General features: G+C 45.3%; 1 protein-coding gene across 1 annotated transcript in view; it reads left to right on the forward strand.

Moving 5' to 3' along the window:
• Positions 1-25,129, forward strand: part of LOC137299424 (phospholipid-transporting ATPase ABCA1-like) — a 124,581-nt gene that overhangs the window by 85,881 nt on the left and 13,571 nt on the right. The window contains exons 33-45 of the mRNA XM_067968158.1: positions 2,259-2,364; positions 6,708-6,782; positions 8,588-8,757; positions 10,825-11,002; positions 12,641-12,756; positions 12,870-13,014; positions 14,823-14,946; positions 16,741-16,870; positions 18,352-18,472; positions 20,126-20,188; positions 21,861-21,967; positions 23,380-23,521; positions 24,693-24,827. Coding sequence (XP_067824259.1) covers positions 2,259-2,364; positions 6,708-6,782; positions 8,588-8,757; positions 10,825-11,002; positions 12,641-12,756; positions 12,870-13,014; positions 14,823-14,946; positions 16,741-16,870; positions 18,352-18,472; positions 20,126-20,188; positions 21,861-21,967; positions 23,380-23,521; positions 24,693-24,827 — 1,612 coding nt within the window. The remainder of the gene's footprint in view (positions 1-2,258; positions 2,365-6,707; positions 6,783-8,587; positions 8,758-10,824; positions 11,003-12,640; positions 12,757-12,869; positions 13,015-14,822; positions 14,947-16,740; positions 16,871-18,351; positions 18,473-20,125; positions 20,189-21,860; positions 21,968-23,379; positions 23,522-24,692; positions 24,828-25,129) is intronic.

Here is a 25,129-nt window from a genome sequence, read left to right on the forward strand (position 1 = left end):
TCAAATCTAAAGGCACTGTATCTGAATACACGACGCATTCGTAATAAGGTAGACAAATTCACAGCGCAAATAGAAGTAAATGGATACGATATAATTGCAACTACAGAGACATGGCTGCAGGGTGACCAAGGCTGGGAGCTGAATATCCAAGGGTATTCGATATTTAGGAAGGACAGGCAAAAAGGAAAAGGAGTAGGGTGGCGTTGTTAGTAAAGGGTGAAATCAGAGCAACAGCGAGAAAGGATATTGGCTCAGAAAATCAAGATGTCGATTCAGTCTGGGTGGAGTTAAGAAGCACCAAGGGGCAGAAAACACTGGTGGGAGTTGTCTATAGGCCTCCAAACAGTAGTGGTAATGTTGGGAATGGGATCAAACAGGAAATTAGAGATGCATGTAACAAGAGTACTAAGATAATTATGGGTGAGTTTAATCTACATATAGACGGGCCAAACCAAATTTGCAATCATATCGTGGAGGATGAATTCCTGGAGTGTGTACGAGATGGTTTTTTAGACCAGTACGTTGAGGAGCCAACCAGGGAACAGGCTATCCTAGATTGGGTATTGTGCAATGAGAAGGGGTTAATTAATAATCTTGTTGTGCGGGGTCCTTTAGGGAAGAGTGACCATAACATGATAGAATTCTTCATTAAGATGGAAAGTGAGGTAGTCCAATCTGAAACTAGGGTGCTAAATCTAAAAGGAAACTACAAAGGTATGAGGAGTGAGTTGGCTATGATAGATTAGGGAGCTTCATTAAAAAGCATGACCGCGGATAGGCAATGGCTAACATTTAAGGAACGAATACATGAATTGCAACAGTTATACATTCCTTTATGGCGCAAAAACACAAAAGGAAAAACGGCCCAACTGTGGCTTACAAAAGAAATTAAGGATAGGAAATGATCCAAAGAGGAGTCATATAAAGTTGCCAGAAAAAATAGCAAGCCTGAGGATTGGGAGCAGTTTAGAATTCAGCAAAAAAGGACCAAGAGATTGATTAAGAGGGGAAAAATAGGGTATGAGTATGTCCTTGTACACCAGTCACTGAAAGCAAACATGCAGGTGCAGCAAGCAGTTAGGAAGGCAAATGGTATGTTGGCCTTCATTGCAAGAGGATTTGAATACAGGAGCAAGGAGGTCTTACTGCAGTTATACAGGGCCTTGGTGAGACCACACCTGGAGTATTGTGTGCAGTTTTGGTCTCCTTACCTAAGAAAGGATACACTTGCCATAGAGGGAGTGCAGCGAAGGTTCACCAGACTGATTCCTGGGATGGCAGGACTGTCCTGTGAGGAGAGATTGGGTCAACTCGGCCTGTATTCACTTGAGTTTAGAAGAATGAGAGGGGATCTCATTGAAACGTATAAAATTCTGAAAGGGCTAGACAGACTGGATGCAGGGAGGATGTTTCCCCTGGCTGGGGGGATCTAGAACGAGGGGACACAGTCTCAGGATACAGGGTAGGACATTTAGGACTGAGATTAGGAAAAATTTCTTCACTCAGAGGGTGGCGAACCTGTGGAATTCTCTACCACAGAAGGCTGTGGAGGCCAAGTCACTGAATATATTTAAGAAGGAGATAGATAGATTTCTAGATACAGAAGGCATCAAGGGGTATGGGGAGAGAGCAGGAATTTGGTATTGAGATAGAGGATCAGCCATGATTGTATTGAATGGCAGAGCAGGCTTGAAGGGCCAAATGGCCTACTCCTACTCCTATTTTCTATGTTTCCTGTATTTCTATTCACTGGTGTCAGAGGATGTCATAATATTGCTAGCGTTCTCTGACTTGGCACAATCTTGGCTAATTTTCATAAAAGTATCTTTTTTTTGTTGCTTTCAAGAAAAGAGAGACCTGTACAGTGGGGATTTCTATAGGGTTAGGATAGTTTGAAAACTTATAACTATTTCCCCCCTCCCCCAAAATGTGTGTAATTATAAATAAAAACAGAAAATGCTGGAAATACACAGCAAACCAGTCAGCATCTAAAAGAGAAAAAACAGATTAATGCGTCGGGTGTTTACCTTTCATCACAATTGAGGTGTACAGTGCAAACATGAACCTTCTTTTCTCTTTCAGCTGCTGACAGCCCTGCTGTGCAATTCTGGCATTTTCTGCTTTTCATCAATATAGTTATAAACCTGCAAGCTGTAAAATTGAAACGTGTTCATGTCATGTGGGGGCTTCGAGGGGAAATAATGAGAGTTGAGCAGAATAAAGAAAATGAGACCCTTCATTGTGCTGATCTGTTATAGGTATGGAGGATTCTCATTGGGTGCACGAAATTCCCAGATTCTACCTTCACTGAATGAAGTTAATGACTCCATTATTGAGATCAGGTCACGACTGAATGTCACAAAGGTATGGAACTGGCTTAAACCTTTGCTTCTTTAAGTTGAGTCTTCCACTGCACTTCTGTTAGATTGTGAGTAACATGCAGTCCATGAGCGTCAGGAATTGGTCAGAACTGCTATACAGACTGGTCTTTGTTTTGTCCACATTAAGATGAGGGCTGTTGGCACTGGGGAATGGAACGCTTTCCCATTTCATATGGTGTCAGCATCACACTCTCCGAGGTCAGGTACAGCACAGGTTAGATACAGCGTATGCTCCTTCCAAGTCAGGTGCATTACAGTTATATACAGAGTAAAGTTTCTACTCAGCCCCAGCCTCACAACAGTGTCCTCTGTTGCACCGCTCTGACATTTTTCTATTTCTCCCACCAGCAATGTTGCTGCCTCTAAGTGAGATTTACATTTGGAATTAGGGCCTTTTTAGTACTGCACTGTAAGCCCACGTCCTGTAGGAACTGGATTGAGACTGTCCAAAGTCATTTTACGTAGGATTCCAACATCCAGCAGACAGATCTCGGGCTCTGGAGTGAATATGAGCGTTTGCCAGCCTGTAAATATTGTAAACTCAGCGTTTCTGAGATAGAAGAGTTTATCAGTTGTATGTTATACTTCTACTGTTGCTTTTTATATATTTTGTTGCCCTAGTCTACTTCTATGGTTTGGGGTTTAAACCTAAATCTGTTCTTAGACATAAATACATTTTGAAACCAATATCCTGGCCTGAAGGTGGCTCGATCAATCTTGTGTTGTACAATTGATCTTAATTGGCGGGGTCCACTCGTTGTATAATTGATGTAAAATATAATCTTTTATATATAAATCTAATGTGACAATGTATAAATATGTGACAGGTATATGCTATGTGAAAATATTGTGACAGGTATATTCTATACGAGGATATTGTGACAGGTATATTCTATACGAGGATATTGTGACAGGTATATTCTATACGAGGATATTGTGACAGGTATATTCTATATGAGGATATTGTGACAGGTATATTCTATACGAGGATATTGTGACAGGTATATTCTATACGAGGATATTGTGACAGGTATATTCTATACGAGGATATTGTGACAGGTATATTCTATACGAAGATATTGTGATGGGTATATTCTATATGAGGATATTGTGACGGGTATATTCTATAATGAAGATATTGTGACGGGTATATTCTATATGAGGATATTGTGACGGGTATATTCTATATGAGGATATTGTGACGGGTATATTCTATATGAGGATATTGTGACGGGTATATTCTATATGAGGATATTGTGACGGGTATATTCTATATGAGGATATTGTGACGGGTATATTCTATATGAGGATATTGTGACGGGTATATTCTATATGAGGATATTGTGACGGGTATATTCTATATGAGGATATTGTGACGGGTATATTCTATATGAGGATATTGTGACGGGTATATTCTATATGAGGATATTGTGACGGGTATATTCTATATGAGGATATTGTGACGGGTATATTCTATATGAGGATATTGTGACGGGTATATTCTATATGCCACATTCCATAAATCCCAGGTCTGCAACCATTCCTGTCAACTGATAGCACAGGCTGGGACGCCATCAGCTGGTACTTAGCGGTATTGCAGCCTGATTAAAACAATTGTAAACAATTTTACAACACCAAGTTATAGTCCAACGATTTTATTTTTAATCCCACAAGCTTTCGGGGGCTTTCCCCTTCCTCAGGCGGTGTGGAAAAGACAATTTCGAATTCGAAATTGTCTTTTCGAAATTGTCTTTTCCACACTGCCTGAGGAAGGGGAAAGCCCCCGAAAGCTTGTGGGATTAAAAATAAAATCGTTGGACTATAACTTGGTGTTGTAAAATTGTTTACAATTGTTAACCCCAGTCCATCACCGGCATCTCCACATCATGATTAAAACAAGTTTGTGAAATTGGTCAGCACTTTTTATTCCAAATTGATGAAACATGAAATATAACCTTCCTGGAAACAAAGACACTTCTTCTGTTCCCTTACTTGGGACTGTGACTTTCAATGTCCCAACTGTCTAGCCTTTGGCCTTCCATTCACCATGACATTTCTGCAGCTAACGATCTGCTCAATCACACCCTCACCTTCACCTCTGATGCCTTTGTCCCCATTAAAACCATTACTCTCTCACCCTGGTCATTCTCCCTGTTACGGCCCTCATCTTCGCTCCCTTAAGTCCAAGGGACGCAGATTTCAAAGTTTATGGCGGACAACTGGTTTCACCATTCATCGCCAGATCTTGCTGGACCACATAAAGTGCTATCGGTCCTGCTCTCCTCTGCCAAAACTATTCACTATTCCAGGATTATCTTGAATGCGAAGATAACCCCTGGCTTCACTTCACCACAAACCGTCTTCTTAAACCCATCTCCCCTTCCCCCTTCACCCTCACCTCCAACAACAAGTGCGAGGAGCTCATGGACTTCTTTGTCACTAAGATTGAGACCTTCCGTTCAGCTGCCTCTGCTGTTTCCCTCCCTTCTCCTAGCCCATCAAGCCAAACTTCCCCTATGGTTCTCCCCTGCTCTAGCCCTGAACTCGCAAGTTTCTCTAGTTTCTCTCCTATCTCCCTTCATGCCCTCTCCAAGCTCACCTTGACCATGAGACCCACCTCCTGCTCCCTCGACCCCTATTCCCACCAAACTACTGATCACCCAACTTCTCTTCCTGGCTTCCTTGTCAGCTGATATTGTTAACTGTTCCCTCTTCTTCGGTACTGCCCCCCGCCTTTCAAATCTGCCGTCATCACCCCCCTCCTCAAAAAACCCACGCTTGACTTCTCTGTCCTTGCAAACAACCGCCTCATCTCTAACCTCCCATTCCTCTCCAAAGTCCTTGAACGTGTTGTCGCCTCCCAAATCCGTGCCCATCTTTCCCCCGCAACTCCATGTTTGAATTCCTCCAATCAGGTTTCCGCCCCTGCCACAGTACTGAAACGGCCCTTATCAAAGTTACAAATCACATCCTGTGTGACTGACAAATTATCCCTCCTCATTCTTCTCGACCTGACTGCAGCCTTTGACACGGTTGACGACACCGTCCTCCTCCAACACCTCTCCTCCTCTATTGTCCAGCTGGGTGGGACTGCGCTCGCCTGGTTCCATTCTTACCTATCCAGTCGTAGCCAGAGAATCACCTGCAATGGCTTCTCTTCCCACTCGCGCACCGTTACCTCTGCAGTCCCCCAAGGATCTATCCTTGACCCCCTCCTATTTCTCATCTACATGCTGCCCCTCGGCGACTTCATCCAAAAACACAACATCAGGTTCCACATGTACACTGACGACACCCAGCTCTACCTAACCACCACCTCTTTCGACCCCTCCACTGTCTCTGATTTGTCACACTGCTGGTCCGAGATCCAGTACTGGATGAGCAGAAATTTCCTCCAACTAAATATTGGGAAGACTGAAGCCATTGTCTTCAGCCCCCGCCACAAATTCCATTCCCTAGCCACTGACTCCATCCCTCTCCCTGGCCACTGTCTGAGGCTGAACCAGACTGGGACGCCAAGGTTGCGAACATTTGACCCTGAGATGAGCTTCCAACCACATATCCGCTCCATCACCAAGACTGCCTACTTCCACCTCCATAACATTACCCGTCTCTGCCCCTGCCTCAGCTCATCTGCTGCTGAAACCCTCATCCATGCCTTTGTTAACTCTAGACTTGAGTATTCCAATGCTCTCCTGGCCAGCCTCCCATCTTCCACCCTCCATAAACTTGAGCTCATCCAAAACTCTGCTGCCCGTATCCTAACTCGCACCAAGTCCTGTTCTTCCATCACCCCTGTGCTCGCTGACCTACATTGACTCCCAGTCTGGCAATGCCTCAATTTTAAAATTCTCCTCCTTGTTTTCCAATCCCTCCATGGCCTCACCCCTCTCTCTCTGTTACCTCCTCCAGCCCTACAACCCTCCAATATCTCTGCATACCTCCAATTCTTGCCTTTTGTGCACCCCCGATTTTAATTGCTTCACCATTGGTGGCCGTGCCTTCAGCTGCCTAGGCCCTAAGCTCTGGTATTCCCTCCCTGAACCTCTCTGCCTCTCCATCTTTCTCCTCCTTTTAAGACTCTCCTTAAAACCTACCACTTTGACCAAGCTTTATTTCACCTGTCTAATATCTCCTTATGCGGCTCGGTGTCAGATTTTGTTTGATAACGCTCTTGTGAAGCGCCTTGGGACATTTTACTATTTTAAAGTGCTATATTAATGCAAGTTGTTGATGTTGTAAATGTGGTCATTGTAATTGTTTTCATAGTTAATGTGTGTGCCTCTAGGTTTAAATTATTAACATTGAGTTTCCTGTTGATCTCAGGGCAGTTCCACAGACCGACTGCTGGGAAGCATCACAAACTTTATCAAAGGGCTGAGCACAAAAAACAATGTAAAAGTAGGTCTGAAAGATTGTATCGGCCTTTACCTGTCTGTCTGTCTGTCTTTAGTTTTGAGTCCATCACACTTCAAAGTATCAAAAGTGTTTTTTTAAAAAGCCCGTTATTTGCTGCCGTTTTCTTTTGATCTGGAGCCAAAAATTTACAAGCATCTCCCAAATCTACAAGTGTCCTTCCCAATAGTAATCAACCTCAGGATTACAGCAATCATACAATGAGGCCTTAAAAGGAGAGGCCAGATTAGTTGAGGCGAATGGCATAGATGCATTTAAGCGGAGGCATTTAAGGTAAGTGCATGAGGGAGAAAGGAATAGATGGATATGCTAGTAGGCTGGGAGGAGGAGGCTCGTATGGAGCATAAACATCGGCATAGACCAGTTGGCCTTTTTCTGTGCTGTAAAATCATGTAACTGCACCTTTGTTTCGGACTAGTACGCTGTGCGTTACACGGTATTACACTGCTGTAAACCTTGCAATGGTCGACTTGCCGTGAGCAATAACACAGCTCATTTCTCTTAAAATTTTGGAGGCTGGATTTCCTGTTGGGCAGTGAGGTTGTTGCTCAGAGTTTTTATGTGTGTTTTGTATAGTTACACTGTGGTACAGGATTCCTGTGTCAGTAGAGCGGGGCAAGCAAGCATGGGTTGGCTCTGTTACGGCTCCAGGCTGTGTCTATTAGATTATCATGCAGTCCAGGTCCGGCACAGTGTATCTGACTCCATCTGTGTGTTTAAACTGACTGACCCCTGCCAGAACATGCTTGTCTCTGGACGTCAGCCAAGGACAGGACCAGGCTCAGCTGTAATGCCTCCACAGCTGAATAGCCAGCTGACACTGCCTTAGCTCACACATGAAGATTGGTTACTGGGGAAAGCTGCTGAAGGACTGACACAGAAAGCACCTGCTGGAGAGGAGGGGAGGAAAGTGGGCACAGGTCGAAGCAAGTTGATTCTTGGGTATCATTCCAGTGGAATATTGCCTGTGTTATTAGCTTCACTACAATGTGCAGTATGGGTGGCCCAGCTGTAGAGGGGGGGAGGAGAAAGGTCAGGAGAGCAGTAGTGATGGGGGATTCCATAATTAGGGGAGCAGACGGGCGTTCCTGCAGCCGCAGACGTGATTCCAGGATGGTATGTTGCCTCCCTGGTGCCAGGGTCACGGATGTCACTAAGCGGCTGCAGAACATTCTGGAGGGGGAGGGTGAACAGCCAGAGGTCGTGGTCCATATCCGTACCAACGACATAGGTGGAAAGAGGGATGAGGTCCTGCAGGCAGAGTTTAAGGAGTTAGGAAAGAGATTAACAAGCAGGACCTCAAGAGTAGTCACCTCCGGATTACTCGCAGTGCCACGCGCTAGTGTATATAGAAATCAGAGGATAGAGCAGATGAATGTATGGCTGGAGAGATGGTGCAGGAGGGAGGGCTTTAGATTCCTGGGGCATTGGGACCAGTTCTGGGGGAGGTGGGACCTGTACAAGCCGGATGGGTTGCGCCTCAACAGGGCCGGGACCAATATCCTTGCGGGGAGGTTTGCGAGTGCTGTTGGGGAGGTTTTAAACTAACTTGGCAGGGGGTGGGAACCTGAGAGGAGATTCAGAAGGGAGAGTAACAAAGCTGGAAGTGGAAAGCAGAAAATGAGTAAGTGAAATTGGAAGGCAGCAGAAACAAAGGTCAGCAGTAATTCTTATGTCTTGTTTGTCTGTGGCCCAACTATATAATGTTTGGAAGCAACTGAGTTATTTGAATAGGCGACTCGAGTGTACTCCTGATATGACGGAAAGAACCTTTCCTTCCTTTTTTGCAGGTGTGGTTCAACAATAAAGGCTGGCACGCCATGGTGAGCTTTGTGAATGTCATGAACAATGCAGCACTGAGAGCAAATCTTCCACCAGGGAAAGATCCCAAAATGTTTGGGATTACAGCCTTCAACCACCCACTCAACCTGACCAAAGAACAGCTCTCTGAGGTTGCACTGTAAGTAGCTGGTAGAACCTCACGAGTGCTTAAACGGCACCCACTGGCACTGAGCCAGACAGACCGGGGATCCCACCTTTGATCTTGGTCAGTGCAGCAGCTGGCGTACTGCAGTTGGCCCCAGAGAGGGGAAAGGTCAGCCAGGGTTCCTGCTCCTGATCACTCTCCTGTGGCTCTGGGATCTTGAGAGTGTGGGCATCAGGCGAGGACAGTGTTGGGCTCAACTGTGATGCCCTCGACAAGCAAATAGCCCGTTAAGGCTCATGGATGAATAATTGCCATTTAGTGGGTGGAACAAAGCTCCCTCTTCACTGCCCTACACTGTACCTTGCCTTCAACTGTTCATTATTAAATTAGACGCCCACTACTCCAGGCTTCTTTTCTCTATTACCAACTGTCTCCTTAAACCCCTCTCCACTGCCCCTTCCATCCTCTCCTCCAACAACAAGTGCGAGGAGCTCCTGGAATTCCTTGTCACCAAGATTGAGACTTTCTATTCAGCCATCTCTGCTGCTCCCCCACCAAGGCAAACCTCACCCAGATTTCCCTCTGCCCTGCCCCATAACCCTCATCTTTCTCTATCTTCTCTGCCATCTCAACCGCCCCACAAGCCTGCTCCAAGCTCATCTCGTCCATGAGACCCCCCACCTGGTCCCTTGATCCCATTCAAGGTGTATTATCCCTCCACGACATCCTTGATCTTTCTGCAGCCTTGGACAATCAAGCACCTCCGTTGTCCAGCTCAGTGGGACTGCCTTCGCTTGCTTCCTCTCTTAGCTATCCGATCATATCCAAACCATCTCCAGCAAAGGCTTTTCCTTCAGCCCCTGCACTGTTACCTCTAGTCTCCCCTATTTTGGCTCCTTCCTCTTCCTCATCTACATGTTGAGCCTTGACAACATCATCTACAGACATGAGGTCAGCTTCCACATGAACACCATTGACACCTAGCTTTACCTCACCATCATCTCACTTGATCCTCCCCTCCCCTCATTGCCTCTGTGTTGTTGGACCCCGAGTCCGACATTCAGTCTTAGATGAGCCACAATTTTCTCCAGCTAAACGTTGGTAAGACCGGAGCATTCGCCTTCAGCCCCTGCCACAAACTCTATCTTTCCCACTGATTCCATCCCCCTCCACAGTCACTGTCTCAGGCTGAACCAGACATTTCGCAGCCTTGCCATCCTATTTAACCCTGAGCTGAGCATCTGACCTCCCTATTTTCTTCACCATAAGGGCCACCTACATCAACCTTCATAACATCGGCCGCTGAAACCCTCTTTCATGTCTTTGCCGCCTTCAGTCTTTGAGTATTCCTTTTCTCTCTTGGCCGGCCTCCCACCTTCCACCCTCAGTAACTTCAGCTCATCCAAAACTCTGCTGCCCGTATCCTATCCCGCACAAAGTCCTGCTCATCCATTACCCATGTCTTCACTGACCTATATTAGCTCCCAGTCCCCCAGCACCTCAAATGTAAAGTTCTCATCCTTGTGTTTAAATCTCTTCATGGCCTCACCCCTCCCTATTTTGTAACCTCCTCCAGCCCTGCAACTCCTCAACGCCCCCCCCCCTTCCAAACACTTTCTTCCTGTGCACCCCTTCCCCCCTCCCTTTGCCCCACAATTGATGGCAGTGCTTCGACCTCATGCTCCAGAATTCCATTCCTAAACTTCTCCACCTCGTCACCTTTCCCCTTGTCCTTTAAGACCCTCATTAAAACCCACCTTTCTGACCAAGCTTTTGGTTGCCCCTCCTAATATCTTGGGCTCGGTGTCCATTTTTTGATTATGCTTCTGTGAAGGGCCTTGTGGTATTCTTCTACATCAAAGGCGCTGTGTAAGTGCAAGTTGTTTTTGATTGGAACTCACTGGGCTGGACATTTCTCTACTGGTTTGTCACTAATGTAGATGCTTTATCCAATTGTCACGTTTATGCCTTTTGGGCTGGCATGGAGCCTTCAGTATTCAAACACGCATTGAGGAATAAAGTGATGTCTGAAATCATTGTTTGCGTGACGGTGTGCTAATATCTCGCTCGTGACACAGAGCCTTTCCCCCCTTCTTGCAGGATGGCTACCTCTGTCGATGTGCTCGTCTCCATTTGCGTCATCTTTGCAATGTCCTTTGTGCCAGCCAGCTTTGTTCTCTTCCTCATTGAAGAACGTGTCAGCAAAGCCAAGCACCTTCAGTTTGTTAGTGGTGTGAAACCTGGCATTTATTGGCTCGCTAACTTTGCGTGGGATATGGTAAGTACTTTCACGTATGAATCCATGATAGAGTAGCATGTACATGGGCTGTGGAAGGAAACTGAATTAATTGAGTAGAGTCCATGGTAGGATATATTGTACATGGGCTCTGGAAGGAGATTAAATGGATGGGACAGGGTGCTGTGGGATTGGAGACCATTATTCAAGAAAGGAGATAAAATTGCTCATCATTTAGAAATGCATGGATTAATCCAGGACAAACAGAATGGATTTGTTAAAGGCAAGTTGTTTTTGACCAATTGATTAGTTATTTTTTAAAGAAAAGACCAATTTGATAGATAAAGGGAATGCATTAGAAGTGGTGTATATAGAATTGTAAAAGACATTTGATAGATGTCTCAAGGGGTTTGTTAGAAAAAAATCCATTTTTTATTGCTAGAGAGAATGTAGCAGCAAGTTGGTTTGCAGACAGGAAACGAAGAGCTAGGGTTAATGGGTGTTGCTCGGACAAGAGAAGGGTTGGAAGTGGTGTACCTCAAGGGTCAGTACTGGGTCCACTTTTGTTCTCTGTATATGTAGATGATTTGGACTTGGTATCAAGAGCACAATATTGCAATTTGCTGATGACACAAAAGTAAAAGGTTTGGCAAACAGCGAGGAGGACTTAAAGACTTCAGGAAAACATAGTCAGGTTAGTGGAATGGGCAGGGAGGTGGCAGCTGCAATTTAGTTTGGATAAGTATAAGGTAATACACTTTGGGAGAAAAACAATGCATGAGTGTATACACACACTGGCAAGACAATAAAGGGTATGGATGAACAGAAAGACCTGGGGTTAAAATACATAATTCCTGAAAGTGCAAGTGCAGATAGATAAAGCCATAAAAAAGGCCAATAGAATTTGGGGTTTTATAAGTAGGGTCATAGAGTACAAGAGTAAAAAAGTAATGATGAATTTATACAAAACATTGATTAGGCCACAATTAGAGTATTATGTGCAGTATTGCATGCCCCATTACCAGGATGATGCCAGGGACAGGAAACTGTAGTAACGAGGAGAGACTTGAACTACTCTGACTATTTTCACTAGAGCAGAGAAGGCTGAGGAGATTTAATAGAGAGTTTTAAAATTATGAAGAGTTTTGGTACAGTGAATAGGGAAAAACTATTTCCTCTGGTTGAGAAGTCGGTAACAAGGGATCATCAATTTTAAATTATCACCTAAGAGTGTTGTAAACAATTGTCAACCCCAGTCCATCACCGGCATCTTCACATCACACCTAAGAGTGAGGAGAGAGATTAGGAAAAATGTGTTTATGTGGAGGGTTATTAATGCATGAAATTCTTTGATACGGAGTGGTTGAGGCAGAGACCATTGCATCTTTGAAGGGAAAGTTGTATAAATATTTGAAGTAGAGGAAGATACTGAGCTACAGAAAGAGAGTGGAGCGGTAAGATTAGTCTTGGATGGTCTTTGCAAAGAGCCACAGAGACACAGTAGCCGAATGGCTCCTCCTTTGCTGTAAACCTTGATGGTTCTATGATAGGGTGGAGTGTACATGGGTTGTGAAAGGAGATTAAATGAGTCAGGTTGAGTCCATAATGGGATAGATCATTCTTTGGAAGAAGCAGGCCAATAGCCAGTGACTTATCTCATTCCATACCTTCTCTTTTCAGTGTAATTACGCAGTGCCAGCGACACTGGTAGTCACCATCTTCATCTGTTTCCAACAAAAATCCTACGTATCCGCCTCCAATCTGCCAGCACTCGTCCTGCTGCTGTTCCTCTATGGGTAAGTGGGCAGTGCCTTTGAGCACTGAGCCATCAGGGGAGCTGCACTATAGGTAGAAGTTCTGCTGGTGCCCTTTCCAGTTGGTTTCATGCTTGTCGATTCTGTTCCTTCAGGTGGTCCATCACTCCCCTCATGTATCCAGCCTCCTTTTTGTTCAGCATCCCCAGCACCGCCTATGTGGTGCTGACCTGTGTTAACCTGTTCATCGGTATCAATGGCAGTGTGGCCACCTTTGTCCTGGAGCTCTTCACAGACAAAGTAAGACTCCGTTTTTCTGCTTGTTACACTCGTGTCCTATAAGACTGTGAGGGAAGTCGAGCGTAATTAATAGATAACAAGGTGATGTATGCCAGTGCTGTTACTGTCCTTATTCAGTGTATTGGTACCAATATACTGTTTAAAAAAAAATCATTCTTGAACCCACTTTTTTGTGATCCACTTTTTGTTTGATACTTAATTTACCCCTTCAAATTGCACCATCACCAATGAAAGACTCGTAGCCACCATTACATCACCCTAGCTTGTACAGCTCAAAATTCTCCCTCCAGGCACAAACTAAGTTTAGAATAATATAACTCATAGTTCTGCTGCTGGGTGTTTTCACAGATTAAGCGGACACTGTACAAAAATTTCACACCCACTGTTAAGGATTGGTGACATCACTGGCTGTAGATCATCTGATTTTCCCCTGTATCACTGGGTATCGATGCCTTTTTATTCTCCTGTATCACTGGGTATCGATGTCCTGATAATCCCCTGTATCACTGGGTATCGATGTCCTGATAATCCCCTGTATCACTGGGTATCGATGTCCTGATAATCCCCTGTATCACTGGGTATCGATGTCCTGATATTCCACCATATCATTTGGTATTGATGTCCTCATACACCCCTGTATCACTGGGTGTAGATGCTCTGTTATTCCCCTGTATCACTGGGTGTAGATGCTCTGTTATTCCCCTGTATCACTGGGTGTAGATGCTCTGATATTCCCCTGTCACTGAAAAAATATACTGAACTCACAGTGACAGAGATGGACATGATGCTGATAATTTAGCTCCTGCGGGGAGAGGAGGGGTGGGGGTCGCAGGATTCCAGTGGAGGACTCGATCCTGTGCAACAAAGTTTGATTTAGCTTTTCATGAATGTGTGGTTGAAAAAGAAATGACACATGACTGATATCTGAAATAGAAACAGAAAACACTGGATTTAAAAAGCCACCGTGCGGTCTGTTCTCTATTGGATGCTGATTGATCCACCAGGCATTTTCGGTGTTTATTCCTTTAGAAAAGTGAACTGTTAATGAAGCAGTAATGATGGAATGAATGAATGAATCCAGCTTGTCTCATTTGGTAGTATTCTTACCTCTGAGTAAGAAAGTTACAGGTTTAAGCCCCAGTGCAGGACTTGAGCACATAAGCTCAGGTTGACACTTCAGTGCACTACTGAGGGAGTCCTGCAGTGTTGGATGTGCCATCCTTCAGATGAGACATTAAATTGAGGCCCTGTGTGCCTGTTCAGGTGGTTCAGTTGGATATTAACCCTGTGGCACGGTTGGAAGAAGAGCAGGGAGTTCTCCTGGTGTCCTGGCCAACATTCCTCCCCAGCAGTCATGAGACAATGGTTGCGCGAGTTGTAATTATCCATAACCTGCCGTTGTTTGTGCGGGAGAAATGCAAATGTACTGAGGCATAAAGAGCAGAAACTCCCAGGCAAGACTGATCTTAGCCGAGGCAGTGATGAGGACCCTGCAGTTGGCCTCAGCCTACCTGGCTGGGGAGGGAAAAATCATCCAGGGTTCCTGCTCCTGATCACTTTCTGTTTATCCCCACTGGAGAGTGTGTATTAGATGTCGGGTGAGGACAGGATCATACTTGGCAATTGATACCCCCCCAAAGTTGAATGGCCTACTGACCCTCACTGTCTAGGAGAAGGGGTACTTGAGTGAGGTACCTGAGGGCAGTCAGTGCCCATGGAGTAAGAATCAATGCTTTCGGAAAAGAAAGGGAGGAAATGGAAATAAAAGGTTTTATTTCTGACCGTCTCTTCATTTTTCTTCTCTGTAGAAATTGAATGATGTCAATCGAATCTTGAAGAAAGTTTTCCTCATTTTCCCGCATTTCTGCCTGGGCCGTGGACTGATCGACATGGTGAAGAATCAGGCCATGGCAGACGCTTTGGAGAGGTTTGGTCAGTAACTGTTTCCAGTGATTTTCTTAATTCCAGCCAGTGCTGCTTTGCACTGGGGCGGAAGGCGATTGTATCTGTTGCGGTTATAGCTGATAACCTTCAGATCTGGACATTTTCAAATCCAGTTCAAGATTCTCAGGGGCTGACGAACAGCAGTTGCATGGAACTCCTCTCATCTCCCCAGTGTAAATTACATCAAATCTACAGCACAGAAATAGGCATTCGGCCTAACTGATCTGTGCTGGTGTTTATATTCCACATGTGCCTCCTGCCAATCGAATTACTTCTTCCCACCCTGCCCCCCAAATCTGTCTCTTTCTTTCTCCCTCATGTATGCACCAAGCCTCCCCTTAAATGCATCAATGCCATCTGCTTCAACCACTCCATGTGGCAGCGAGTTCCACATTTTCACCACTCTGTGTAAAGAAATTCTTCCTAAACTCTTTATTTGATCTGTTAGTGGTTATCTTATATTTTTGACCCCTTGTTCTGGACTCACCCACAAGTGAAAACAGTTTCTCCACTTTCACCCGATCAAACAGTTTCATAATTTTAAATACCTCTATCAGGCCTCCTCTTAGTCTTCCCTTTTCCAGAGAAATGACCCCCTCCTGCTAAATCTTTCCTGATTGAAGCATAGTTATTGTATGAAACTGTTATTTTGCTTCTAGCTGCATGATACAATTTCATGCCACCAGTCCTCCTGTGGCATTGATCGTTCTATGTCTGATATAATGTGGAATGTAATACCATGTAACACACAATAGAGGGGTTTCTCCTGATTCTGCGCCTAGGCCAACTGGATTGTCTGGGGGCAGCGAGCATCGGAAAATCACGCAAGTGGCACACAGGCCCCTAAGGGAGCCCGCTGGTTTAACATCCATTAATTTTAATTAATTAATTAAAAACAATCCATTAATTAAAGATGGATAATCAGGTGTGTCAATTTAAACAGCCTGCACATAGGAATCTTGAAAGTGAAGTTTATCTTTTAATGAACTTCATTAGCCTGTTTGACTCTGTAACAACAAAATTAGTTTCTCAAAAATTGCACATTACAAAGCTACAGATCCCATGATTTCATTAATGGGCTATTCATTCCGGGGAAGAACGGGCATTATCCTGTTTCCGCCCCTCTCCCCCAGACTGCAACTTGCTGTTTTCTTCAGTAGTGCTTTGTCACTGTCCTCCTCTCCTGAGGGTGCTGACTTATGCTGCCTTACAGGATCCACGGGCAGCAGTCACCCTCTGCTTCTTCACCCAAGTGGCAATTCTTCATGTGCAAACCTTACTTGTGAGCGTCTGCAGGTTGTCTATTAGCGAAGGGCATCACAGCCAAGACCGACCCTGGCTTCGCCCAACATCCAGATGTGCACTTCCCCTGGGGAGGTGTGGGTAGGGGAGGGTGTTGGTCACTGAAAAGTGATCAGGAGCAGGAATCTTCTCTAACCGGTGGGCACTGAGGCCAATTATAACACCCCTGCTGTTCCCCCAGCTGAAATCAGCTGACGCAATTCAGAGCGGCAATCAACGGTGTAGCTTTCCCGGTTTGTGTAGCTCCGAGATGGTGGCTTGAGCTTTCCATTCCTAATACTGAAAAGTGACGCATCTCTTTTAATGGCTTATCGTGGACATGACAATTAGAAAACCTAGGTCAGTGACTTTATGCCAAAGTCATCAGGAGAAGGAATATTACCAATCGTCCAGGTTTAGTGAAGATGACAATCTTTCTGTTGGTTTGAAGATGGCCAAAAAATTTCCACTCAAGCATTTTGTGATTTGTGTCTGGTGCAGGAGAGAAGCAGTTCGTATCGCCACTCTCCTGGGACCTGGTGGGGAAGAACATGTTTGCCATGGCTGTCCAGGGAGCCGTCTTCTTTCTGTTCACAATTCTACTGCAGTACAAGTTCTTCATCAAAATGAGGTGAGGTGCTCTGCTGGTGGCTTCTGGTTTTACTGCGACTCCTTTTTGGGAAAGGGTTTTGTGATCACTAGTGACTGTGAGGTCCCTTTTATGATACAACTTGTAGACCCAACCCTCTGCTAAAATGTGTATTGTGGAACTCTGTGTATTAGCAAACTGTAACAACGGGTTAAACTCTGACCTTTCAGCTCTCGGGTCTGGATTTAAATCCAGCCTTGACTGATGGGATGAAAGTCTCTTTTGTCTGCTAATTGTAAGGTTCCTGTGTGACATGAGTTTGGACAGTCTCAGTCCAGTTCCTTGTGGGCATAGAAATACAACACAAAATTGTCTCTAATTCAGAAGGATTATTTGCTTCAATTACTGATTGCAAGTTTATCCTTTGTGTGGTATGTCCAGATGAAATATTTCTATCCAATTTGCCAGGAATTTAATTTTACACATTACAGTGCTGCTGACTCCTGACACTACTTAACCACTGGTTACAATGCAGGTTTCAAACTGACACTCGCTATTTATTTCAGGGTTCTTAGAAGAGTTTTTTCTTTCTCCAGTGTTCTCCGCTCCTCTCCTGAAGGTGTAGACTTTTTGCTAGGTACACATCCACCAGCATCAGTCGCCCTCTGCTGCCTTGCGCAAGTGGCCGTTCTTCCTGTGCGAGCCTTCATAGTGCATCAACAGGTTGCCTCACACTGTCAAAGGCACACTACCAAATATAAACCTACAGGCCCACATTCAGTTCCCTGTATCAGGGACCCAGTTTTCCTGGGTGTCTCACTCCGATGCTCACAGCTCTCTTGGCGGCATTGTAAACACACTGAGCTGGGTTATCTCATCAGCCTGCTTACATCACGATGTGAGTGCATGTAACACAACAGTGTGGAGTAAGGAATTATATGAGTGTGTGTAATGCACAGGGCTGGGTCACGGAATGATGTACGTATAACGCACTCGGATGGGTCAGCGAATGTTGTGTGTGAGCATAATTCAATGGGATGGTTCAGGGTTTGATATGAGTATGTAAAATGCAATAGGATGGGTCAGAGAATTTTGTGAGTATATGTAACACAATGGAATGGGTCAGAGAATGGTGTGTGTATAATGCACTGGGCTGCGATGGGGAACTGTGTGTGTGTGTGTAAAATGCATTGGACTGGATCAGGAACCATGCACCAGTTTTCTTTTTACAGCAAAGATTTTTTCTTGATCCAGAGGAGGACTATACCTTCCACTGCCTCTGCAAAAACATGAGACCAGGTCTCCGTTTTCCAAATCAGCCTTCAAGGGGCCCAAAGGAGAGTGCAGGCACCAGCGCGTATATGAAAGGGGGGGGTGTGGGGAGGAAGGGGTGATGCACAGAGGCAACTTTCCCAACCCCTGGGGTAAACATAAAATCATCTATAGTATAATACTTCGAAGGATCTATGTACGGGGTACAAAAGTCTACAGCAAGCAACTGACCCACTATTGTGTCCCCACAGGCCTATGTCTTTAAAGCTTCCACCATTGGAAATGGAAGATGATGATGTAGCCAGAGAGAGGCAGCGGGTCACGTACGGTGGGAGTGAGGGTGACATTCTAGTCATCAAGGATCTCACCAAGGTAAGAGATATTATTTCAGATTTTGCTTTTCATTCACTGTTAAGGCTCTGTAATTCTTACTATAACATATTTCATCTTAGTGACACAAAGCGGGAGGCTCACTATTCAGAAACGCAACACAGGACTTTCCCTAATGACTTGGTTGGCAAGTACATTGCCCAAGTTTGATCCTTGGTCTGTGTTGAGTTAGCTGATCTCAGTTAGGATGGTTTCAGAGTGTCTGCTCTCAGCATATCTGAAAGCACCGTGGCACTCCTCACACAAAATATATTAATGGCAGATTTACCTGATGATCCAGTACCTTCTACTCACTATCTAGAGCAATAGGCTAACCAGTGGGATATGGTGGTTGGTGTCCCCATGTGCAGTATTGTGGCTTTGTATGGCTCAAGAGGGAATGATTAAGTTGATGATTTGGAGGAAACAGGGCATCTGTCCCACCTGTTGGTTTGTAAGAGTATCTGGCAGATGCCAACTCCAACACAGATTTAGCTTGTGGCATACAAGATGTGTCCAAACAATTCTCCCTTATGGTTCAGTACTCCCAGGCATGCAGTGGAAGGGCTTCTTCAAACCCTTGTGTGAGATCCAAGACCAAGCTGTGAGGTGGATTTACGTCCCAAAAAAGTGGGAAACTGTTGCAGGGAGAGAGGACTCCAGCTTACAACAACCCATTACTGGGTGCTCTGAAGGGGAGGGTGTCAACCTCACAATGGGTACGGCCCTTTACTGAAGCCCCTCACATGAGGGACTGGATTAAAAAGTTGGTGATGAGTAAATCTGGTACATGACATTGGACTTGGATGTTGGCAACCTCAGGATGGCTGGCATGACACTAACTGCCCTCTGTCGCTAGTGAAGAAGCTCAGAGACTTGGGAGAACAGTTGTTGAAAGTTCTGGAGACTGGGTATAAGAACATATTCTCATATAGCCATGGCCTGGTGCCTACCATCATTGGGCTGCAGAGGAGCAAGTTGCCGCAGCTCTGCACCAGCAACTGTGCAACCACCATCCCATAGGATATGGTAAGTTTCCATGTGGCAGTCAGGAGAATGGTGGCAATGCACCTACACATCTAATGAGTAGTTATGCTGCTCATGAGATGCTCCTTGTATCTGATATTCAACAACTGCAGGGTTATACCTTTATATATTGGTGGTCTAATGACTAATTAGTGGTTATGTCCCTTGGGGAGTTGAAAGAAGTAAGTGGAATTTCTGCGGTTGAATTGGCTTCATGGTGACCTGGTAATAGAAGTTTGGAACCAAGTCTGTGGTAGAACCAGGCAGATCTGCGTGGTACTGTTACCAATTGGCCAGCCAGACTAGCTCACTAATGGAGTCTGGAAGGGTAGACCACTGGGGTTTGGGATTCTTCTCATTCGGCTGACGATAACCCTGCAAGCAACGCCCTAAAGACGAGGGCTGGTTTTGGCTAGATAAGCAAAGGGAAGCTTACCAGTGCCCTGTGCTGCTTGACAGCTTTGCCAACTTGTGCCTAGGCTCTCCAGATTTGGATAAGGGTGGGGGGGAGAATGTACATTCTACTTCTGGCAAACAGAAGCTAGATTTTTGTGTGTCAAATACCAAAAAAGAAAATCTTAAAACCACTGCCATCATCTAGTGATAAATCACTTCATTTGGTCTCTCCAGGTTTACAGAAGGAAAAAGAAACCAGCCGTGGACCGATTGTGTGTGGGAATTCCCCCGGGGGAGGTGAGAGCCTGCATGTGCACATGCGTATGGGGGATGTGTGCATTTGCAAGTGGATAAGATCGTTACATCTAACACGTAGATTTGTCAGCATTGAATGTCACATTTTCCTATCCAATGACCCCTGCTGGAAAGTGCACTTGTGTAGATATTGAGTGAGGACAGGATCGGGATCAGCTCTACTGTCCTTCCATTGGGGAATAGCCTACTGGTATTGTCTAGACACACACATCAAGAATGGATGAGGTATCAGAGGTGGCCCAATGCCTGTGGGACCCCTACCCAGCGAAGAGTCAACTCATTCAGCAGAGAAAGGGAGCAAAAGATTAGGGCTCGTGGGATTGGGGTAATATATTAGCATGGATTGAGGATTGGTTAATGGACAGAAAACAGAGTGTAGGAATAAATGGGTCATTTTTGGGTTGGCAGGTTGTAACTAGTGGGGTGCTGCAAGGATCGGTGCTTGGGCCTCAGCTATCTACAATCTATATTAATGACTTAGATGAGGGGACCAAGTGTAATGTATCCAAGTTTGCTAATGATACAAAGCTAGGTGGGAAAGTAAGCTGTGAGGAGGATGCAAAGAGTTTGCAAAGGGATATAGACAGGTTAGGTGAGTGGGCAAGAAGGTAGCAGATGGAGTATAATGTGGGGAAATGTGAGATTATTCACTTTGGTAGGAAAAATAGAAAAACAGAATTTTTTTAAATGGTGAAAAACTATAAAATGTTGGTATTCAGAGGGATTTGGGTGTCCTTGCGAATGAATCACCAAAAAGTTAACATGCGGGTACAGCAAGCAATTAGGAAGGCAAATGGCATGTTGGCCTTTATTGCAAAGGGATTGGAGTACAAGAGTAAGGAAGTCTTGCTGCAATTATATAGGAGTCTGGTGAGACCACACCTGGAGTACTGTATACAGTTTTGGTTTCCTTATCTAAGGAAGGATATACTTCATTTGGAGGCGGTGCAACGGAGGTTCACTAGATTGATTCCTGGGATGAGAGTGTTGTCCTATGAGGAGAGGTTGAGTAGAATGGGCCTATACTCTCTGGAGTTTAGAAGAATGAGAGGTGATCTCATTGAAACATATAAGATTCTAAGATGGCTTGACAGATGCTGAGAGGATGTTTCCCCTGGCTGGAGAGTCTAGAATTAGGGGACATAGTCTTAGGATAAGGGGTGGAACATTTAGGACTGAGATGAGAAGAAATTTCTTCGCTTAGATGGTCGTGAATCTTTGGAATTCTCTACCACGGAGGACTGTGGATGCTCAGTTGTTGAGTATATTCAAGGCTGAGATCCATAGATTTTTGGACTCTAGGGGAATCAAGGGATTATGGGAATCGGACGGGAAAGTGGAATTGAGGTTGAAGATCAGCATGATCTGATTGAATGGTGGAGCAAGCTCGAGGGGCCATATGGCCTAATCCTGCTCCTATTTCTTATATTCTTATGAAAAAAAACAGGAGAAAAAAATCCATTTTCACTTCCCTGTATTATTTTTATTATTTTTCCTGTTTCAGTGGAAGCTCTGAGCTCAGTAACTTGATAGAAAGACCACCGTAGATTAAGTAAACTGCTGTTCCCTGTCCTGCTCTTGTTGACGTCACACTGTACTGTAGAGGGTGGCGAGACGAATCTCTTCTGAAGTTTCTGTAAATGTTCCATTGCAGTGTTTTGGACTTTTGGGGATCAACGGAGCTGGGAAAACGTCCACCTTCAAGATGCTGACAGGAGACACTGAGGTCAGCAGTGGTGAGGCCTTCCTTGATGGATATAGGTACAAATTCCTTTGTAAATGGTACTTAATGATTCCTGAGAAGTAAACTGCAACGCCAGGGGTTCCAAACCGTAACCTGTGGGTGACATCCAACCCCAAACCCTGGGAATTATATGCAATACTCGATGGTTTGTCCTGTTTGAATTTCATGGGTCTGGAGGTTTGGAAAGGACTGTTTGTAGCGCTGTTGCCTCATTGGTGGATAAATCTTAAATCACAACACCATGATCTATTAATGTAAGCAGCTTGAGATAAATGCAGATTAATGGGATCGTGGATTAATGGGCAGGTTCCTAAGTGGCCCACAAAGACAAAAAGCTTGGACACGTCTGTGCTAAATAATGTGTGTAGTTAATTATTTACACATTAGGAACAGAAACAGGCCATCAGACCCAATAAACCATTGATAGCTTAACCCTACATACTCACCATAACCCTCAATCCTTCCCTACCCGTCATCTTTCCATATCCCTCAATCGTCCCCTACCTGCCTTCTCACCATATCCCTCAGTACTCCATTACCCGTCATCTTTCCATATTCCTCAATCCCCCTACCTGCCTTCTCTCCATATTCCTCAATCCCCCTATCTGCCTTCTCTCCATATTCCTCAATCCCCCTACCTGCCTTTTTATCATAACCCTCAGTCCCCCTACCCGCTTCTCACCATATCCCTTAGTTATCTCTACCAATCTTATATCCCTAAATCCCATCTACCCACTACCTCATCATATCCCTCAATCTCTGACCCACCCTCAACATATCTCTCAACCCCATCTACCACTGTATCACCATAATCAACAATCCTCCTCTCTCCAGAAACACATTTTGGGGGGAAATTTACTCTACAATGAAAGTCATAAATATATCACAAAGAAGAAATCTTCCCACACAGTTACCATCCCCAATAATGTATTCCACAACTCTGCATTACCCTTTGGGTGACTAAAGTTCCTCCTGCTACTAATTTCTCGCTTCTAACATGTGTCCCCTACGATTTAAACCCTTCTTCGTAGTGAACAGTTTGCCTGGATCGGTTTTGTCAATTCCGCCCATAGTCTTAAACTTTAGTTAGACCAGCTTAGGGTCTCCTCTTTAGCAAAGGAAACAAGACCAACTTCCTGAACCTTTCATCCTAACTTAAATTCCCAATACCCAGAATCAGCTTCATTGCCGCCTCTGTCCCCTCTCCAGGGCAGTAATATGGTCAGGTGACCGGAGCTGCACACAGTACTCCCACCTACAAAGTAACCTTGTGTCACTCAGAACAGAGAACAACCATGAAGATGTCTGCAGGCCAGATTATCCCACCTCCAGGTGGCAGGGTGATGGTGTGAAGATGGGAGAAAGCGGATAGAATCGGGAATTATGTTACAATATTTATTTTAGTGCCTAAGTTTCTTTCCTCCTTTAGCATTCTGTCCAACATCCAGGACGTGCACCAGAACACGGGATACTGCCCGCAGTTTGATGCCATCAACAAACTGTTGACAGGAAGGGAACAACTAGAATTCTACTCGCGGTTGCGTGGCATTCCCGAGCATGAGGTTGCTAAGGTTTGTTAAATCTTTACAAAGTATGAACCAAAGTCATGTGACCGTCTTGTACTGCAGGACAAAGTACACTGTGGGACAGGTCCCACCATCTGGAGTCGTGCACTGTGGGACTGAGGCCAACCACAAAACTAAATCCCATCGGCCCTTAAATGACATCACTGTTTCAAAGTCCTAAGTGTAGTATAACTGAGTCTGGGAGTAGAGGTTTGCTTTTACTCTGGGTTTACTGTACTTTTTTTTTTCTTTCTTATTTTATCAATGCTGCTATGGTCTGAACTTTCCTTTCTTCCTTCAGAGATCCAGGTACCTCCTCCCTACACACTTTTCCTCCTCCCTGTGTTGAAATCCAGATTAATTGCACTGTCTCCTACTCTTAGCTCATTCTTTCCAGGATCTGAAAACTACCACATTTCTTACCTCCCTCTGTCTTCCCTTCCTCCTACAATCTGAAAGCTTTTGAAACATCATTTAATTACTGTGTTTTTAAGTTTATTTTATCTTCTTTCTTGCTCTTTTCAACTCTGGTTGTGTTCTGCACTGTGGGACAGGTCCCTTTTCCTGATGCCCTGCACTGTGGGACAGGTCCCACTATCTGGAGCCCTGCATTGTGGGACTGAACCCTTCACCTGATGCCCTGCACTGTGGGACAGGTCCCACCATCTGGAGTCGTGCGCTGTGGGACAGGTCCATTCACCTGGTGCCCTGCGCTGTGGGACAGGTCCATTCACCTGGTGCCCTGCGCTGTGGGACAGGTCCATTCACCTGGTGCCCTGCGCTGTGGGACAGGTCCATTCACCTGGTGCCCTGCGCTGTGGGACAGGTCCATTCACCTGGTGCCCTGCGCTGTGGGACAGGTCCATTCACCTGGTGCCCTGCGCTGTGGGACAGGTCCATTCACCTGGTGCCCTGCGCTGTGGGACAGGTCCATTCACCTGGTGCCCTGCGCTGTGGGACAGGTCCATTCACCTGGTGCCCTGCGCTGTGGGACAGGTCCATTCACCTGGTGCCCTGCGCTGTGGGACAGGTCCATTCACCTGGTGCCCTGCACTGTGGACCTCGGTCCTTGAGCTGGGCTTTTGAAAAGTGTCTTCATCACAGTTTGAAATGCTGCTTTTTGGTGGGGTTAGATGTTTGTTTGCAGTCTACTTTAAGACCTAGAATTGTTTTATAGGTCACTGATTGGGGCGTGAAGAAACTGGGACTCTCACGCTACGCGGATAGACCTTCTGGGACTTATAGCGGTGGCAACAAGCGGAAACTGTCCACTGCCATCGCACTGATCGGATGCCCGCCAGTCATCTTCCTGGTTAGTGAGTTGTCCTGTGACCCATGAGTAACAAAGGCAATGGCTGGGAATTTCCTCGGAGCTTCTCTCACTCCGCCGCCGTAACATCAGTGGAAGTTCAACGTAAACCCTGTTTACGTACATCAGTAGGGTTTCCAATGCACCTCTGCGGAAGTTACCGCAGCGGAGCGAGAGCAGCTCCGAGGAAATTCCCGGACAATAACTTATGAACGGAATGAGGAAGCTGCTGAGGGTTCAAAAAGTTTAACAAAACCCTATTTCAAATGTTGCTGATGAACATCGCTCATGTGGCTCAGGTGGTA

The sequence above is a fragment of the Heptranchias perlo genome, chromosome 29 (genome assembly GCF_035084215.1).
Source record: "Heptranchias perlo isolate sHepPer1 chromosome 29, sHepPer1.hap1, whole genome shotgun sequence".
Taxonomy (NCBI): domain Eukaryota; kingdom Metazoa; phylum Chordata; class Chondrichthyes; order Hexanchiformes; family Hexanchidae; genus Heptranchias; species Heptranchias perlo.